The following is a 20930-nucleotide window of genomic DNA, read 5'->3' as shown; positions in this document are numbered from 1 at the left end:
AACAAAAGTGGAATTATGCTACATTTGCAACTTACTTTGCTATTTGCACATTTCATATTTAGGTCACTTCCTAGGGATATGTGAGGCCCAGAGGTCCCAGAAGTCATCAGAGATGTTACGTAAAGTTCAAGAGACATACCATATATAGTCTATGCCCCCTAAATGTTGTATTCAGGTGAAATCAGGGCAAAATGGACATCTGTGGTGACCCTGAGTGGGGTAAAAACAGAAGACAGAGGCAGGACTGTGTATGAAGCACAGTCTCCAGCCCCGCTTCTCAATGGCTTTTGGAAGCAGGAGGCACATAGGAGGTGAAGCTGAGCTCTTTTGTCACATTAATCAACAGGGCTGTCCCCAGCTTTGAATCACTGCAGCACCAGCAAAAGAGAAAGGGGAAAATGGCAGAATCCAAACAGGAGACTCTGACTCATCCATATTGTGGGAATTTACTTCCTAAATCCTGTCAGTTCAAGGCACAAGACGAACAGTTCCAGAATTAAAAATAAATATTTTGGTCCATCTCTGGGAAACGTAAATTTGTAAATACAATCTAATTGGTTTAAAATGAAATATTTTACCCTGGATTCATATCAATCCATTAGATATGAAATTACCCTGTAGGAGTAGAAATACTTGTTGTCAGGATATTACGAGACAATAAAATTTAAGGAGAACTCAAACACCAGGAACTGCCCACCACTTATCGAGGGCTTTAATGTGAAAGAACAGTTTAATGAGCTATAACCTGATGGTGACAAGTAGCTGGCATTATTGATCCTTTAGAACCAGTCAATCTGCTCACTCGGCTGCTCAGAAGGGACCAGCTCATGTCACGAGCAGAAATGCTGGCATGAGGGAGGACCATTTGAATAATGGCTCTTGATTCACTTTTTTTTGGATAAAAAAACATAAGTTTAGGAAATATGCCTATGATCTAAAAAGGGAAAGGACATTTCAAACGTTTTTCATTATTTTATCAATTTTTAAATTACCCATTAGTGTCCTTTAGCGTAAGAAAACAGAATCCCTTCATGGGGAAGAGCAAGAAGGCTCTTTTGCTCCCTCCTCTTTTCCTTGTCCCCTCTAACATGCACTTCTATGTTCCCGAATTATTTTGTCATCTCTAGCATATCCCAACAAATGGTACGGCAACAAACACCCATCCATCTGCCTTCTCCTCGAGACTGTAAGTTGGTTGAGAGCAGGAGCTCTGTTTAATCTTTGTGACCGCATGGTCAGCACAGCACCTACCTGGCATGTATTAAACCATTACACGTTTGTTGAACATTTCATTAATCATACACCAACAAAAAATGATACCTTAGACATCAAGTTTTTGGCCACAGCCCACAGTATTAAAGTTAGTTTGATATAAGTCTTTCGTATTGAAAGCTATAACAGCAGTCTTTCTTGGGGACATATTGGTCTTCCTACCAATGAACGTTTAATGCTCCCTTCAGCAGGGAGTACTGAGGGAAGACGTGGATCTGTGTATCGTGAATAATACAAATGAGCACACTCTTCCCTTAATTTAAAATCACTGTTCAAACTTTGCTGTCTTTCATTATTACTTGGTCCATGGGATATCCGATACAAATTTACATCTACATTTTAGAATCTTATATGAAATAAATGACTCTGACAGAGCCTCTTCAGGCATTCGATGACAAACAAGCAGAGATAGTCTTCTTAAGGAAAAAACGAAGCATTTGGAATAGATTCTCCAAAACAAGGGACTTTGATCTAATACGGGTATTTATTGTGTACACAGAGCTGTGAAGTTCAAGATTGCGATGCAGAATTTTTAAGTAGGTCCTAAAGCTCAGGGCCTTTCATACCGTCAATAGAGGAAAGGCCTGTCTTTTATAACCGGGAATTAGCTCTAATTTAATTCAGTAAATTTCCTTCCTGAAATGATGGAGTGTGGCTACATGAGAAAATAGAGTCGATAACCGAATAATTTGTTATACTTAATATTTAAATGAAATCCTATAAAGGGCTGCATTTGCACTTCCTTTAATTTTCTTTTTTTAATTGGCATAGTTTCAAATCATATTATTGCAGCTATCTATTTTAATTCAATAGCTATAGCAATGTTAAGTGATTTTATTTTACTGATGGGAGCACTGATACATCCTGAGTTCCACTTCCCTAAATGCATGCCCTAATCTTTTATTTATTTATTTTTCCTGGGCAGTAAGTGAGTCATTGTATGTAATATAATTCAAAAATAGCTTTTGATTCACTCAGTTTTTCAGGCTACCTTCATTTCCTTATTTTTTAGTCACCCAAGAAAAACTCTTAAGAGAAAAGCAATCTTAATGTGTGTCATCTTTTCTTTTAAAACCTCATGCTGCCGTACACCTGGCATAAAATACGAAACACCTTCATTCTCTCACTGCAAAATAAGTGAAAAAATATGATAATGAACTGGCAAGTTAAATAGAACTACACCTGTCGCTTTAATTACACACAAACGTCAAAGAGCTCGGCATTCAATGCACCAGCACATCCCTGGGATAAGCCCCCGCCAGGTCTCAGTGCTCAGGCCCTCAGGCCTTAGAAGTGCTCATCCTGTGTGATGTACGACATGATCCACAAACATAACCAATCAAAGCTGCATTCATTGGATGGCCAACATTTTCTTGTCCAAACTCCCTGTGGATTAGTCTGCTCCCCAAACACCAAGTAGGGAGCAGCCCCACACGTAGCAACAACCGAACCTACAGATCATAGAGTTCCCTCCCAGGGGTCCTGAGGATTGTTGAGATGTTTGCCTGAACAGAGTCGGCTGAAACTCTCTTTTATTTGTTGACCCCAAACTTGACTCTAAGCTACTTGCTTGCCTGGAAGCCTTTAACTGCCATGTTCTTGTGAGTCCCGGACCGTGAAATTAGTGATTACTCTGTGTATCAGAAGTAAAGGCACATTCCCATTACCGGAATGATGTTATCTTGTGAGGCGAAATCAGAAGAAACTGCCCCTAACTTTAAGCACTGATCTTTTTAACGCTGCTGAAGTACCAGAATCCATCCCTAAGATTCTAACAAATTTCATATATTTTGATGATAACAGTTTTCATAAAAGCTTGCCTGTACTTCCACAGTACTTTTTTCACAGCTGTTCAAATAACAGGCTAATAGTCCATATGCTCATTCTCTTATTGTTGAAAAATACAGAGATTCTAGAAAAAAGTACGGCATGGAGTAAAAGCTGCTCCATGCATCCTCACAATCTTCATCCTCTTACAGTCCAACCCCAACTTACTTCTTCTCAAGATACCACAGCCAAGATACATCTTTACTATTTCATAAATCACCATCAACCAGGCAATTCTTAGCTTGGGTGGTTAATTTAGTTGAACTTCCAAATAACAAAGTACTGGTTACTGTCAGAATACCTAAACCTTAGAGATGGAATTATTTAAATTTCACATGACTTTACTAGTGCCTGGTGGGCTTCTAGAACATAAGCAGTAGGGGCATAAACAGTACTTGGTACGCAACAGATGTGACAACAGGGTCTTGGAAATCGACCAAGTTTAGACAGACAAGACGAGCAGAATGGTGCAGACACAGACAAAGACGGGCATATTTGGGGAAGAGGCAGAGACAGGATCTGGCAGGAGCAAAGGGCATGTGTCAGCACAAAGTGGGAACTGAGGCAAGGAAGGCAGGGTGAGCTCAGAGCTTGTTACGTGAAGATAAGTTCCTAACTGAATCAACAGGCAATCAGACGTAGTGCCTGCTGAGAGCTTTCTGTTAGCTGAGACCACAGAGTAATGTGAATTTGAGCCATGCAGAGCCAGCCCTTTGGTAAAACATCAGAGAACAAAGTTTGCTTTATCATTGGGCTGGCCTTAAAAGGCAAACGCAGATATGAATCCCAAAAGGTTTCGTTTACATTAACTAACATAAAAATCTCCAGCTTCTAGCAATAACAACACTGAACTAAATGAAATTAAATAGAAAGTTTGGGGTTTAAAAAATACATACCTTGGCATGATGTAAATCTACCCCATACATGGATAGTTTTTTGGCATTTTCCAAGAAATGCATCTCTGCTTCTGCTGGCGTCATTCCTCTGATAAGAAAAACAAAGTATTATAATGTGCTTTTCTTTTACCTGGCGGGGCTGTTATATTTCCTACACTTAGCTCTCTTGCTATCTAATAAGCCTCCATAAAGGCACCAGCAGATTTGTGCTCTGAGGGAAGAAAAAGAAGTAGAAAAAGAGGTTTTAAAGAAAAACATCACAAGTAGACATTGTAAGTGAGAACCTAGCTATCCCAGAATGGTACCCAGTAGAGTACTCTACTCTGCTCAAGTCCCATCCGTAATGCACTGAAATCAGTCCTGGGAAAAGTGGTGCATAAACGATGCTCACTCGTTAAGGCACAACTTAAAAAGAATGACCTCAGGGTTTCTGTCACTAACCTGTGGCTCTTGTGCAGCTCAATCACTTTATCTTCCAGTTCTTTCGTGTGATTGGGCGCAAAGCGGAACTCACTAATGTAATCACTCCCACATTCGTCTGGGTCATAGTCTCCGAGTTCTGACTGGACCGTGTAGGAACCCAACAAGGCAAGAGTGACAAAGGAGCAGGGCAGCCTTCCGGATACAATGTCATCTCGCAATTGTAAGCAGAGGTAGTACCTTCCAGGAGCCAAAAGGACAAAACAAAAAGCCAGCATTGGGATACATGAAAAGGAGACCACTTGATATAAATTGTTCTGGAAGCAATTTCTCCCTGTCGAATAATCGCATGAGGACAAATTTTCTAGCATCTACATTTGATAAAGATATAAGGAGAAAATATTTGGCTATCAAACACAATATTTAAGGGACACCATATTTAGAGACAAGTGAATGTTTATAATAAAATCGGGTTTTATTAATAAGGCATAGGGTAAAAGAAACCTAAAGACACATTCCTCTAACATTTTTAAAAAATAATACTTAAAGTAAAATGAATAGTCCCCAACACCCTCCCTGAAATCTTTGGTTGGGGTTATATAATATAAAAAAATGGTACTCTTAATATAATTATTAAGTCCTAACTGTCTTGAAGAAGTCTCATTTTGATATCTAGACTAAAGGCCTTGCCTTACAACCAAGACAGACTTCAGGTAACTTAACATCATAAATTCTGCTCTCAATTTCCGGCATCTCTGCTGAGAGTCTCTTGATAATAATGAATGATTTCTGTCTCAACTTCTCATTTTTTGTTTTATTTAGGTAACTTCCTAGAATCCCACTGATATGATATGAGGTAACTTACTGAAGAGTTACTACTACCTTGAAATCTGAGAGTCTTGCCACTTTAAGTAAACAGTTTTAAATTGGGGGAATATAAAACTTTTTCCATATAATTTTTCCAAGATAACATAATAGTATCTCCATGAATAGCTGACTTCTCTGTTATTTTGCTTTTAAGATTTACAGATGTAATGCTAATTACGGGAGACTCCAAGGTTAAATGTTGATATTGATGGGTTTTAATACTTTCATGGCCCAGGGTACGTGTATAATAATAATAAAACACACCTTGTATCTTTCATATAAGGAATGAGTTCATTGATCTATTAAAGCTGAGGACTACGGAAAAGTCTTAAGATCCCCTGTAAACACAATTTTAAGCTGATGACATAAGTAAACTCTATGTAATTCAGATATAAAAATTTCTAAACATTTCACAGGCTCTACAAACATTACACAAATAGACCGAAAGGAACCATGCACTAAATTTCAAGTCCAGGTATATATAGGCTCTATAACCACAAATTAGCCAATTAAATAGTTCCTCAAAATATTTAATGAGAAATTATAAATTATCTCCGACTTAATGAAAATATAAAAGAAATACTCTGGAGCTAGTTTTTACCCTTCTACTAAAATGTCTGTTGAAATTATTTTTAATCATAGCAAGAGACTGAAGCTTTTTGAGTAATTTCTCTTTTCTGAAAAGCCCTCCAAGGGGGTGAGGCTTACACGGAAAATTCAGCGCACACTGCAAAAAAAATCGCTCTGACTGGCTCCAAACTTACTACCAAACAGAGTAAGAGTTGGGGTTCCAAAGTGGAATGCAGAGAAACCTAGGACACATGGCATACGCAGGACAGCTTCATCTAGGGATCCGTTCTCACACTCTAAGCTCAGTCACTATGCCAGGATCTGTTCGATTCCTTTCTTTATAGCTTCTTTCACGAAAATGAATTAATCATTTTTTTTGTAGGGCATGGAAAGTAAACTCTTAAGTATACATGTGTTTATGTATATCTGTATGTGTGCGTGCATGGGTGTGTTAAGTATCAGATTGGTTATATAAAAGGCATAAGCATCCAAAGACATTTTCTTCTCTAAATTTTAAAGCAGAAGCACTAAGAATGGCTACATTATTTAAGACTGAATGCCATCCAATCTGGTTGTGGTGGGTGGATGACAGTATCTCAATTCCACATGCCTTCCCACCAGGGTCAGGCAGAGGGAAGTATCGGCTTAGCACCAAAGATTCAACTGCAAACAGACATCATTTGGCAAATCTCATCGGATGTTTGCTTTCATTCAGTTGCCTTTTGTTTGGCATTTCAGTAAGGATGATTATAATGTAAGCGTGCTCTTCTCTGAAGAATTTAAGAGAAACACAACTCACTCTCCCAAGATGCCTGCTTTTTACAGACAACTTTCAAATACCTGGTGATATCTTCAGATAGCTGGGCGGGGTCTGGTGGGTAAAATTTCACATTAAATGAAAAGTGCCAAGCACCACCTGCAGAGATGAGAAAAAAATTAGAATAAAACCTTAGAAAATCTTTTTATACTTGGCATTGTAATTGATAGCGAGACCTGCCTTAACTTTAACTTCTGACACCCACGCAAATTTTGATCATCAATAGCAAACAGGGAAGTCTCCGTTAAATGAAATCCACAGATTAGTTGGAAACTTCATCTAGTTTCTAATCTTCTCCCCAGTCAAATCCTTTACTGGCACTTCTAACTAGGGAGGAAATTGACTAAACTTCCTCTCTTTCTCAAGGACAAAGGTAAGCCTTTGGAAGAGGGGAGAAAAAAAATGAACAATATGGATAATCCTCAATCAGACAAGTCTGGAATTGAGTGGATCAACTGCTATGCAGTTCTGGATAGCTCACATACCAACATTACAGACATAATCCCATTTCCTTTATCCTTTCTGCTTTGTTATTACAGGTCAAATCCCATCATAATACATGTCAAGGGACTGTTCAAGATATTTTTATTTCATGGGGAAGGTTCGTTGTAGTGAATATTTAAGAAGTGAGCTACTCTATGGGCTGCTGAAAATTCTTAGGGAAATTTCTGATTAAAGAGATACTTGAATGTAATTACTGTGCATTACCGATTTCCTCATCTTATTATTATCATGATTGGACAGGTCCTCTTTACATGTTGCCATTCTTTATCCTGTAGCATCTACGTGCATCCTCTCCAGCAGTGAAGAGTCAACCCACAGGCACTTACTCTCTATATTGTCCACATGGATACTTGAAACATTAAGCCTAATTTAAGCTCTTCATTTTATTAATGCTATCTCTAATCGTGTGTGGTTTATCATTGTAAACGTGAAAAAAAACAACCTTCTTTTCTACATTTCATCGGTACGTGATCACGACTTTAACTTATATTCATCTTGCTCTTTTCTTTCGGCCTTTCAATGCAGTAATTTACTAAAGTCCGGGTGTTCCTTTCCTGGGACACTGTTTACATTTGTTCCCTCCACCCAATAACCACACTAAAAGTGCCACAGCGTAGGTCCTGCTTGCATTCTGAATGTGCTGATGAAAAATTCCTCTCACTTTCCCTGGCTTCCGTACTGGAAGCCTTTCATCCACACCACATGTAGTCTTCCTGTCACTCTGATTCTGTGACCTCACAGTCCAACCCTTATGCTTCAATACTCTCCTAAGATCTAACACTCCCTTTTCCCCATTAAATGACATCTGGAAACTCCATTTTCTTCATGAGCCCTTCCCAAACATTCAGAAGAAAGAGACAGTATTGTAAGTAGTTCCTCGGTTCTCTTTTGGCACTAATTCTTTTATTTATGTGGGAAATACTTAGTTGCCTAGATTACCTATATTTCCATCATAGTTGGCATAAGTCTAATTATTAATTCTAGTTTATTCTTGACACTACCATTCATATTACACTTAAAGTTCCTCATGGCGGGGCCACATCTGAGGTGCTTTATAAAGGACTTGGCACAAGACCAGGTTAATTGATGCTTAACATTATTTTTAAATCACTCAGAAAATATTACTGAAACATGACCTATAAGAATTACAAGCCATAAAATATCTGTCAATTAAATATATTTCTAGTGATTATTTTCCTCACTGTTCACAAAAAAGTCCTTTTGTTAGCCTAAAAATAGTCTGATTTCGTTTATTTTCCTATTGATTCTTATTCATTTCATGCTAAAATGGGTCCACCACCCATGCTTGCCACTGGTGAGGTTCATAAATGAGAGCTGGCTTTCCCCCAAGCAAGAAAAATTAAAATGAATAATTAGTTATGGGAAATGAATTTATTGCTCTATCACAATTTTTATCTACTTCAAAGTATGCCTTGAATCCAATGAATAGTTTAGTAATGTAATTAAATAATCTCGTAATAAACTCTGGGTAAACAATCTAAGTTGAAAACTAAAAATGAAAGTGTAAGAAAGATATTTCTGTGCAAAAATCCTCATTCCAAGAAAGTGAGTTTCAAAGTGGGTCTAAGAAGCATCTGAGGTACTTATTAAAAATGCCAATGCCTAGGCTCCACCCAAAGACTTTTATAGTAGAGATTTGGAATATGGCCTAGGAACTTGTGTTTTCAGTAAACCCCCTGGTGGTTCTAATACAGTTAAGTAGGATTGGGGACTACACTTTGAAAATTACGAATCCTAAAGAATCTACTCTCCTAAAGTTATAACCCAAATAACTATAAGGCTTTGCAAGACATTATTTTGAAACAGTGGGAAAGTTTAAGAAAACTACCATCTACACCCCAATCAAGAAAAAAAAATCCAGTTAAATACATATCTCCATAAAGAATATGGTAGAAGCAGATCAACTGAGAGGACATGATTATGCAATGAATGAGCTTGCAAGCCTATATCTGCTCAGATGATACCTCATTAGAAACAGGAAATAAAACAGCCTGACTGCACTAAAATGATGCTCCTATAATGTTGATATAAGATGTAAGATCACAAATTTACGATAAACAGAAAATTGTGAAACTGAAGAGTTCATTCTTATGAAAAAATTTAGTCTTCTTTGCCTGCCAAATCTTAAAATTTGTAAGTATACTGCATTTATAGCATAAAATTACTGTATATCATATACTCTATATCATAAATTATTACATCACAAATATCTATATTCATATCATAAAATACAATTTACTTAAAATTTTGAGATCAGGTATGAATAAAATACGGCTATGATTAGATTTTTTTCATAAGAACAAAAACTTCAGTTTCAGAATTTTCTGTTTCTCATAAATCTGTCACTTAAAATCTTTACCAGGTTGACTGCCATTCTCGTGAAAATCTCATTCTAGAGACATACTGGGGACCGTAGAAAGATGGAAATCAGGGGTGTAAATGTCTAACTATTACATTGTTTTGTACACCTGAAACTAATTAAAAAAAAAGGAAACATCCTTTTATCTTTTATACTTAGGAAGAGGAGGGTAATGGTACAATAATTGTAATAGTTTGATAACACTTTTCTGCCCTGGTAGAATGTACATTTTGTGGAAAGAAGGCATTTTAGTGTTATGAAAATAATAAGGAATATAGATAGAAACACCAAATTCTACTTTACAAAAGTCCATTTTTCCTTTCTTCTCCCTTCTCTGCAAGATTGTCACTTAGTTTTCTTCATGTTGTTGCCTGAACTGCATGATGAAAATGTCCTTTAAATCTCACGTTCTGATTGTCCCTTTAGCTTTCTTCTCTTAGAAAGGATGGCAGGTGACATAATATATAGAAAGTTAAGGAAAACAAAGTATTCCAATAACAATAGAAAGAAAACTGTTTATACAGCCTTGCTTGTAACAGTATTATGTCTTATTCTTGAACATTTAATATATTTTCACAGTGCTTTGTAATTACAAATCACTGAAGTACAAAACAGCATTTCATTAGTTGGATGAGTACAGAAGACTTTAGGCACACAAAATGTTAGGAGATATATTCAGCACATCTGCTTTTAATAACTCCATAAAAAGATTCTTAGAATATAGTCATTATCTAAAAATTTTTATTAGGACTGTCTTGGAACTAAAAAAGTGTTTTCACCTACTTATCACAATTGTAGCTGTCCCTGGTTTCAATCCCAACATATTTCTACCAAACTGCTCAGCAAGTTTCTGGTTAGTGAAAACATCAAATTTCTCAAAAATGTAATAAAGATGTTACAGTTGTATAAATAATTAGCAGATTTTCTAATATCTAGAAGTATAGTGACTTTTTCCCTTTTTTGACATATTATCTAGTATCAAACCATTTCAAACTGCTTACTGCTAAATACGTCTTATTAGTACTTAGCATATTTTAATATTTCAGCACATTCAAATGCACTAGAAACATCTCTCTTAATATTAAGTTGCTGAAAACCTCAATGGGAATGATGTTCTTATTAATAAACTGGTCAAATTTACTCAACTAGAATTAGTTGTTCAGGAAAATTAATCTAGATTTTATTGGTAAAAATGAATTGCTGTGAAAAAAGTTAAGTAATTTAAAATTATAACAATTATCCATGTTTATGGCAAAAGCAAGCGATATAGGAAAGGGTTAAAAATAAAATTTTTAAAATTTCTCTAAAGGGGGTCAAATATATGGCGATGGAAGGAGAACTGACTTTTGGTGATGAACACACAATGTGATACATAGATGACATATTATAGAATTGTGCACTTGAAACCTATGTGCCGTATTTCCCCGAAAATAAGACCTAACCGGAAAATAAGCCCTAGCATGATTTTTCAGGATGATATCCCCTGAACACAAGCCCTAATGTGTCTTTTGGAGCAAAAATTAATATAAGATCTGGTCTTATTTTCGGGGAAACATGGTAACTTTACTAACAATTGTCACCCCAATAAATTTAATTAAAAAAAAAAATCCTCTTTCTTAACCCTTACAATGCAGAGCCACTTTGGGAGGTATTTACTGTTAGTATCTTTCATGCTCTTCCAAAATTTTTCCACACACCAATATATGCATAACTTTTTAAAAATAAATATGATTTGTCTCACTAATGAGAACTAAGACATGTTTCTTTTACTTCATTCTATTGAATAGCTGCTTTGTATTTCAAGGTATGGCAATCCCATGATTGATTTAATCATTTCTTTATAAATGGACATTTAAGTTGCTCCTAGTTTGCTGGTATTGCAAATAGTATCACAATGAACTTTCACACATGTACATCTATGTACATTTTTCGTCTCTTATACACATGCTGGATATATGTCTGTAAGTGGTTAAGGAATAAGCACATTTTAAATTTTAATAAATACTGACACAAAATACCTTCTTAAAGGGTTGTTCCAACTTATATTTCTACCCATTTTGTACATAATTGCCAGTGCAGGGTATTATTGAACTTCGAAAATCTTTGCTAATCTGAATAGGTGAAAAATGTCTCATTTTAATTTGCATTTAATTGTTAGTTAGATTTAGTACCTGTCTAATACTTCTTAGCTACTTGTAATTCAATTTTGTGAGTTGCTCATGCAATAGTTTTATCTACTAGGAAATATGCATTTCTTAACTTGCCTTTCGGCACTAAGAAAAAGAGGCTGTCATCACACAGTAAAGTTTTTAACTACTTGTTATTCTATTTCTAAACTATTAAATGATGATTACTTTTAGCTTGACTTTTATACTTTTGTTAGGCTTAATTAACGTTAATAATTAAGTTTGGAACTTTTAAATTATTAATTGCCAATTGGAACATCACTTGATTTATATTTTACATAGTTCACACCTATGTACAGGCAAGGGAATACGTCGAATGTCATAGTCATTTTACTCCTGAGTTGTGATGATTAAAAATGGGACCTGAGCTAGACCAATTTGCCAAAGATAAAATTTGAGATCTTAATCTGTCTTTCAAAAAACTGTATTCACACCAGGCACATGAGTATGGATTAAACAACCCTACTTTCTGAAAATCTTCACGTTTCCACATATAATAATCCAAAAGAACTTACTTCGAATCTGTTTCTTAATTTCCTTAGCAGGGTCCAACCAATTCTGAAAAGGAAATGATAGTTTGAATTTGAATCAGAGAAGAGTAAAAATGACTTAATATTGAGCAGGCAGAGACGTGCGCTAAGCATGTTTGAGAGTGAGTGGTTGCTGGTAGGCCCTTCAAGCTGGGTCCTTCCCCGATATCTGCTGCCCCTTTGCCAGGTCCCGCAAGGGTCCAGGCACTGGGCTAGTGAAAAAAATGTGCATGTACACAATTCATTCTAGACAAAATTCTTTTCTTTTACAACCAATGCCTTTAGGGATTCAAGCTAGCAGAGAGACAGGGGAGAAAAAATGGTGGATTCTATGTTCAAATAAGTCACTAGAATAAACTAAGGACACATGTAGCTTGGCACACTTATGGCCTGGCCATTCAGTCCCATATAGAGACTTCTTTGATTACAGATTCTTAGGTAGCTACTTAGAAAACTTTCCTAACAAATAAACATGTGCTTGAGATTTATGATTTTCCTGATCAGAACACTCAAATGTTTAATAATGAAGCTAGACACTGTCCAGTGAATTCAGTGAATTCAGCAGTTAAGTATGATTCATCAAACAACACTAAAAAATGTAACATCCACGAACAAACTTTCTGTGACTCAGTTTCCAGCAACAATACAACGGAAACAATTTCTTCCTTATTTTTCAGGTTGTGGGGATTAGTGAGGGACAGCCCTGAAGAGACTGCATTTCTCAGGTATAAGTCTACAGAGGTATTACAATAAACTAAATACCTACTAACTACATGAGACATGTGTCAGGTCAGCAAACAACTCATATTTTGATTTGGCAAGAACATGAAAACATAATGAAATGAATTAAGAATAGGACAGCAGCCAGTGAATACGTTTTCTATATAGTATCAATGTATTTGATTTTCATTGGCTCAAAGCCACTGAAGTATATCATCCCCGAAAAGCACGATATAAAATGCATTCCTGGAACCATACATAACTCAAGCATGGAAAACAAACACTGACTGTTTCCACAATATTCATGATTAAAGGAAGTTGTCAATAATTTCCTTTATGAAGGATTAGCAGCATTCAGGAACTCAATGTGGGAGTGTGAGGCGAGGTGGAGAAAAGATTTACCAATCCAGTTTTAGTTCACTTTCTTGCAGTAATGAGCAGTTCAAGCCATAATATTTTGTACTGCTTTTAATCACGCACCTTCTGGGTTTCAGCATCTCGATACGTAAGCCCAAAGTAGTCTTTTTCTAACAAGTTCAGATGTTCACATACTTTATCAAAGAGCACTTGGCCTCTGGAGCGTTTCTGTGGAAAACAAAACATAAAAACAAGTCAACACACTCAAAAAAAGTTCTCGGGGCCGGCCCGGTGGCTCAGGCGGTTAGAGCTCCATGCTCCTAATTCCGAAGGCTGCCGGTTCAATTCCCACATGGGCCAGTAGGCTCTCAACCACAAGGTTGCCGGTTCAGTTCAATTCCTCGAGTCCCCTGCAACTAAGATTGAACACGGCACCTTGAGCTGAGCTGCCACTGAGCTCCCGGATGGCTCAGTTGGTTGGAATGCATCCTCTCAACCACAAGGTTGCCAGTTCGACTCCTGCAAGAGATGGTGGGCTGTGCCCCCTGCAACTAGAAAACGGCAACTGGACCTGGAGCTGAGCTGCGCCCTCCACAACTAAGACTGAAAGAACAACAACTTGAAGCTGAACGGCACCCTCCACAACTAACATTGAAAGGACAACAACTTGACTTGGAAAACAGGCCTGGAAGTACACACTGTTCCTCAATAAAGTCCTGTTCCCCTTCCCCAATAAAATCTTTAAAAAAAAAAAAAAAAAAAAAAAAAAAAGTTCTCAATTGCCATGAGTAAAAATGGATACATTTTAAAATACTGCTTGCTATAACTACATAGTAAGTGATGATCACGTGTGAGCACGCTTCCCCATCTCCTTTTTAGCTAGTAAACAGTATCAATAAAGTGGACCCAAACCTACAAAAGCTCAGTTAAACAAAGAAATAAACAAACAAAACAATCACTAGTGTCACTGAGTAAGTACAGGTAAACTGTGGATGATTTCTAAATAGAAGTAGCTGGGGAAATCCTGTGGTGCTTTGGAAGTTTCAAATATCTTGTGAAATATAGAAATCCTGACAGTAAGAGTATAAAAGGACCAATAAAAGCCATGTTTCAGAATGCCCAAACTCAATTCTCCACATTATCAGATTTTGAGCCTGGGAAGAATTAACCCTATTCTTTGTCATAAACCTGCCCTTAAAACTTTCTCTACCAATCCTTACTTTAGAAATTCTAAATATGAATCACTTTCTAAAGTCCGTTAAATTAATTTCATTAGTTTATTTTCACTTTTTGCCACAAATTTCAGTTTTGTATTACAGTGTTCAGCTTTCTCTTAATTTCTTTTAGAGAAAAACCCTTCCTATTAAATGTTCATTAAGTTGAAAGATTTTAGTTATTTATAAATACAAGATATAAATATATGTTCCATATTTTTGGTCATCAAGCAGTCATTTGGAGAAAGGGAAATGGTAGTCATCTGGGGGAAAAAATCCATCAGTTTAATTTACTATGATACATAGTATCATATTTTCACCTAATCCTTCAACGGTCTTCAACATGACCTTGGAGTCTGAGATGGATTAATTGGCAACAATTAAGTTAAACTACTTTTTGTTTGCTCAGTACCAACATTTCATATCTAATACATTAAGTACATTTGTCTTTAAGATTTAATGCAGTAACAATGAGAAATATGAAAATTGATAAACAATGTGCATGCCAAAATAATAAGTATTCAAAAGACCTGTAAGTGGTATGAATCGTAATTATACTGGAAGTTAATTAGTCCCTTCAAGTATGACTATTCAGGAAAAAAGATAAATTTATGACAGAAAAGTAAAGCCTGACTTGTAGCTAGCTAAATAATCAATGATGTCTGAAAAAATTTAATAATGTATGAAAATAAATTATATGCTAGCAAAACTATGTAATAACATTACTCAATGGATAGGAATAAATGGTATGACAATGAAATGCTGCTCAATGGTTTAAATATTTTATTTATAATAGCATATTATTTCTGAATAATGCTTAACAGATTACAAAGTTTTCACCAAAAAATTGGTTCTTCTGAGGCTCCCATTGGTATTATCTCCAGTATAGATAAGAACTCAGGTTCAGGGAAATTAGATGAGAGGAAGTATTGTGTCATAGCCATGAGGGCTGGCTTTAGCAGGTAACACTGGGTTTGAATTTTTATTGTGTCCCTTACAGCTCTGTGAACCTTTGTTTTTCCCTCTGTAAAATGGGTATGATACCATCATCTTCTTTGGAATGATTGACATTAAAAACAACAACAAAGTGCTCAAATTTGGTCCAGTGGTGGTACATATCAAGCATTCCACAAATGTTAGCTATTATTATAGCTCAAGTGAATGACAAATGGCAGAATACGTAATGTAAAACCTAATATGCATTTTTTGCTGTAGGAGCACATATATAGCTTCTTCTGGTGTCAATAAGAAGCTTTGGTGTTATTAACACATCCTGCTGTTTCTTTAGGTATCAATTACCTGCTTAGTACCTAATTTGCTTTAGCTAGGCCACAATGTTTACACACAGCACAGTAGACAAATACTTATCAGTGTCTGGCCAAGTACTTTTTCAATGAGTAAAAACAAAACACAACAAATACAAATAAATAAACGTTTGTCTACAAAGCCTCCTATATCCTCTGATCCAGCAGACCACAGCCAGCCAGTCCCTATGCCACAGGCTGCCTTGGGCATTGTTTTAATTAGTTGTCTTCTTGCTGCTATGCTCTTCCTTTTGTCCAACAGGTGACATGGATTAGGTCAAGCACAGACCTCTATACTAACTGGCTCTTAGTTTTCTAGCTTCTCACAATTTGATTTCTATTAATGAGTCATAGCTGTCTCTTGACCACAACAGACTTTTTCTTACTGAATATTTTAAACACTATAAACAGTTTTAAGATAATTTCTTAGTGGTCCATTCTTCACACCAGAGATTTTTTTTTTTGCCCCTAAGAACCAAGATCAGTTGTCTAGTCTGATTTATATGTCTAGTTTGCTTATATGCAAACAATGAAATGCCTACCCACTAAATGTCCCTCCCCCCACCCCTCCCGCAGCTACCTAGATGACATTAGAAAAAGTTTTAAAGTTATTTGGGCCTCATTTTCTCATCCTTGACTGAGGATGTAAGACTCTATGGAGCAAGGCGATCGTGGCCTTGATGCTGTGACTGGGCCCCCTTTGCTCACAGCAAACATTACCAACGATCGTAGCGCGCTTTCCCTGGGAGCCGATACGCGGCTTCAGCACTCTTAGGCACACTGATGAAAAAGATACTTCAGTGAGTGGAGGACATGGAGTCGGGACAATTTTCCAGCCTTGAACTGGATCCCCTCTGCAATCACACCCAACTCCCCTAATTCTTGATTCTTTTAACTCAGATGCTTTTTTTTCTAGCATATTATTCAATGTTTCAGGTCAATTATTTCTACTTGTTGACATCTATGTGTATCTTTAAATAATAACACCTAACATATATATGACTAAAGCTCAACAATCAGACTGGGAGCTTTAGAGAATTTATGTTAAATATTTGGTTCCTAAAGACACAATGTCCATCAAGTGATCAAATTTAGTTACCCTACTGTCATCGGGTGCTTTTACACATATAGACATAACGAGCCAAGAATTGAGTAGATTAAAATTTTTTGACAGAAATATTCTAAATCAATGGATAATTTACCTAAGCAGAGAAGTCTAACAGTTTTTAGTCTTGTTTGCAGTTTTTTTGTGAGTTGTTCACTCATGTTGATGACTCAAAGGCATTCACAATTCATGTCACTATTCACTATTAACACCTAAACCTGAAAGGCTGGTTTTGCTTTTCTAAGGTAAAAAACCCATGGTGGACTGGGTTTAAAACCCTCTTTTATCCCACTGAAAAATTGGATTTCTGTTTCTGATAGAGTAATGGTGATACTGCAGCCCAACAATCTGAAATACTTTATATATCCTAAGAATGGTAAACCCTGAAGCAATTGAAACAACTTTCATTCTTAACTATTTTAATGTGCAGTTTATTTTAATTTAAAAATATTCTAAATTGACTTATGAAATTGTCAGGTGTTAGGATAAGTGTGTCAAAAGAGAAAAACATTTAAAAGAATAAAAAGACAAGCCATAGACTGGGGGGAAAAACTTGTAAACACTTGTCTGATAAAGGACTGGTATCCAAAATACACAAAGAACTCTTAAAATTCAACAAGAAAACAACCAAATTTAAAAAGGGCAAAAGATCTGAACAGACACCACGCTAAAGAAGATGCACAGATGTCAACTAAGCATGTGAAAAGATGTTCAACATAGTATGTTGTTAGAGAATTACAAATTAAAAATGCGATACCACTACACACCTATTAGAATGGCTAAAATTCAAAATATAGATAATGCCAAATGCTAACAAAGATGTGAAGCAATAGGAACTCTTTCTTATTCCTTGCTTGTGGGAATGCAAAATGGTGTGGCCACTTTGGAAGACAGTCTAGCAGTTTCTTACAAAACTAAACACACTCTTATTATATTATCCAGCCATCACGATCCTTGATATTTACACCAAGGAGTTGAAAATTTATGTACACACAAAAACCTGCACATGGATGTTTATAGCAGTTTTATTCAACATTGCCAAAACATGTAAGCAACTAAAATGTCCTTCATTAGGTGAATGGATAAATAAACTGTTATAAAATCCAGACAATGGAACATTATTTAGCACTAAAATGAAATGACCTATCAAGCCAAGGAAAGACATGGAGGAACTTCAAATGCATATTACTAAGTGAAAGATGCCAATCTGTGATTCCAACTATATGACGTTCTGGGAAAGGCAAAACTATGGAGACAGTACAAAGATCAGTGGTTGCCAGGGTTAGGGAGGGATGAATAGGTGGAGCATAGAGGATTTCAGGGCAGTGAAATACTCGGTATGATACTATAATGGTGGGTACATGTGATTATACATCTGTCAAAACCCACACAATGTACCACACAAAGAGTGAACCGTAATGTAAACTACAGACTTTAGTTAATAATAGTAAGTCAATACTGGTTGATCAACTGTAAGAAATGTAGCACACTGACGTAAAATGTTAAAAATAGGGAAGGAGGGGAGAGGAGAGTGTGAGGGGTTATATGAGAACTTGCTGTACTTTTTGCTCGATTTTTCTGTAAACCTAATTGATTAAAAAAGTCTATTAGTTAAAAAGAGAAATACTGACAAAATACTTAGTGTCTTATTTTAAACTATTACTAAAATAATTTATTAAATACTTTAAAAGGTTAAACTCCAAATGATTTTTCTTTTATCATGAGTAAATAAAAACTTAAAAATTTTCAGAGTACACATTTTAGAAAAATCAAACTTGTTAGTCAGAACACATACAAGACTCTAGGATAGGTAGGCTGCCATCCTCCTCCATCCCACATACCTACACGCCCAGCAACGTCGAGTATAAAATGCCTGCGAGCTAAAGCCAAGAAGATCTGGTAACAAGCCACGCGCCAGATCAAAGTGACTGATGATGAGCTACGCTGCACAACTACGTAATCCAAACTACAAACAACTGAAATGATGTATTAGCTAAGTCTCAGAGGCATTCTTTTTGGCACTGCGTTTAAGAGCATAAGTCCGTTATAATCAAATACAGCAGATGAAATAAGCTTTTCTGCAGCATTAATGAAACTTCTGTCGAGTCAAGGTCATTCAAGACTTTCACAATAATGTTTGTAAAACGCTGGTTCTCAATGTATGGCTCATCAACCAGCATCACCTGGAAAATTTGTATTAAAAATTTTATTTTTACTTGTCTACTTAGAGGAGCAAGCACTTTAATATGGGGATTTCAAACATACAAAAATAGGGAGGTATAATGAAATCCTACATACTCATCACCCAGTTTCAACAAGTGCCCTTTGAGGATCACAACCTTGGTTCATCTATAGTTCCACTCAATGCATCCTCCCCTCTATCCTGAAGCGAATATTTCAGCAAATAATTTTATCTCTATATGTCTTATTATGAAACTCTACTCTTTTTAAAAATGGAATCTCAATACCTTTATCACATCTAAACAAAATGATCAATTAGTCCTTAATAGAATCACATACCTCGCCAGTACTTTAATTTTCCTAATTGTTTCAGTTTTTTCCAATTTGTTTGGTAAGTCCAAACACTGCCTTGGCTGACATACCTCTTTAGTCTCTTTTAATCTGCAAATTCTCCACTTACCTTGGTTTTCCCCTTGAAATTAATTTGTCCAAGAGACCAGGTCATTTGCCTGTAGAGTTCCTTCCCTCATCTAGACTTTGCTGTTTTCATCTCTATGGTGTAATTTAACTAGTTCCTCTGTCTCCTGTATTTCCTGTAAACTGGTAGTTAAATCTAGACACTTGATCAGATTCTGAGTTGACTGACTTCCATAGTGATGCTGTGTAATTTCACCAGCAGGCATAAAGCGAACCTTGCTTTGTTTGTGATATCGGCAGTCACTGATGATCTTTGCCCTAAATCCATTAACTTGAGGTTGCAGGACGGGAAATTTTTTTTTTTTAATTAAAGTTTATTGGGGTGACAATTGTTAGTCAAGTTATATAGATTTCAGGTGTCCAATTCTGTAACACATCATCTATATATCACATTGCGTGTTCACCACCCAGAGTCAGTTCTCTTTCCATCACCATATATTGGATCCTCTTTACCGTCATCTACCACTCCCCTCCCCCCAGGATGGGAATATTCTAATCCTAACCATTCTTGCTCCATTTATTAGTTGGACTGTTTACGAAGACATGCTTCTCTTTGTCAGAACTGTTTATCCAGTGACACAGTTTGATGAAGAAAGTCAGGATCAGTGCTCACTCCTTTCCCTTTACCCAATTTCAAGGTAATGAGTTGACCAAAAGTCACCAATTAGATTTTTTTGTACTATTGCTATGAGTGCACAGACTGAAACAGGTTTGGTATGTTTCAATCCATTACAGGTGTTACCCATACTGAAGCTCTAAATGTCCCCAAATACTCTGCCTTACCTACTGCCTGTCAAGTCTCTCTCATTCTTCACAAAGTTTTTCCAGTGCCATTTCTTTCAAGCCGAATGTGATTTCTCTCTCCTTTGGACATTATAGCACTTTACCGCACCAAGAGGCACTTTCCATATTCTGCCTTGTACCACAGCTGTCTCTCTGTTCACTCACCTTATATCCCTACTGGCTATAAAGACATTCCCAGTGGCACCATGCCTCCTGTAATTAATCTTTTATGGAGACCAATTTTGGTCAAATACCACCGTGTTTCCCCGAAAATAAGACCTAGCTGGACAATCAGCTCTAATGTGTCTTTTGGAGCAAAAATTAATATAAGACCCGGTGTTATGTTATGTTATGTTATGTCCCAGTCTTATATTATAGTGAAATAAGACCAGGTATTATATTAACTTTTGCTCCAAAAGACGCATTAGGACTGATTGTCTGGCTAGGTCTTATTTTCGGGGAAACACGGCATTAAGAGATTAAAAAGGTAACTTGATGAAACTTTACATAATTTTTTCTC

At 36.4% G+C, this 20930-nt stretch overlaps 1 protein-coding gene across 18 annotated transcripts in view; it reads right to left on the bottom strand.

Annotated features, from left to right (window-relative positions):
• The window catches only part of EPB41L3 (erythrocyte membrane protein band 4.1 like 3), a 147596-nt gene that overhangs the window by 38672 nt on the left and 87994 nt on the right, over nt 1–20930 (bottom strand). For all 18 annotated transcript variants that reach the window (XM_033135681.1, XM_033135668.1, XM_033135670.1 and 15 more), the window contains exons 4-8: nt 13470–13574; nt 12255–12297; nt 6693–6768; nt 4437–4655; nt 3996–4083 (exon numbers count right to left, since the gene is read on the bottom strand). In XM_033135681.1, coding sequence (XP_032991572.1) covers nt 3996–4083; nt 4437–4655; nt 6693–6768; nt 12255–12297; nt 13470–13574 — 531 coding nt within the window. The remainder of the gene's footprint in view (nt 1–3995; nt 4084–4436; nt 4656–6692; nt 6769–12254; nt 12298–13469; nt 13575–20930) is intronic.

Source organism: Rhinolophus ferrumequinum, chromosome 19 (genome assembly GCF_004115265.2).
Source record: "Rhinolophus ferrumequinum isolate MPI-CBG mRhiFer1 chromosome 19, mRhiFer1_v1.p, whole genome shotgun sequence".
NCBI lineage: Eukaryota > Metazoa > Chordata > Mammalia > Chiroptera > Rhinolophidae > Rhinolophus > Rhinolophus ferrumequinum.
The sequence above is the reverse complement of the archived record's forward strand: the minus strand, read 5'-3'. Positions and strand labels throughout refer to the sequence as shown.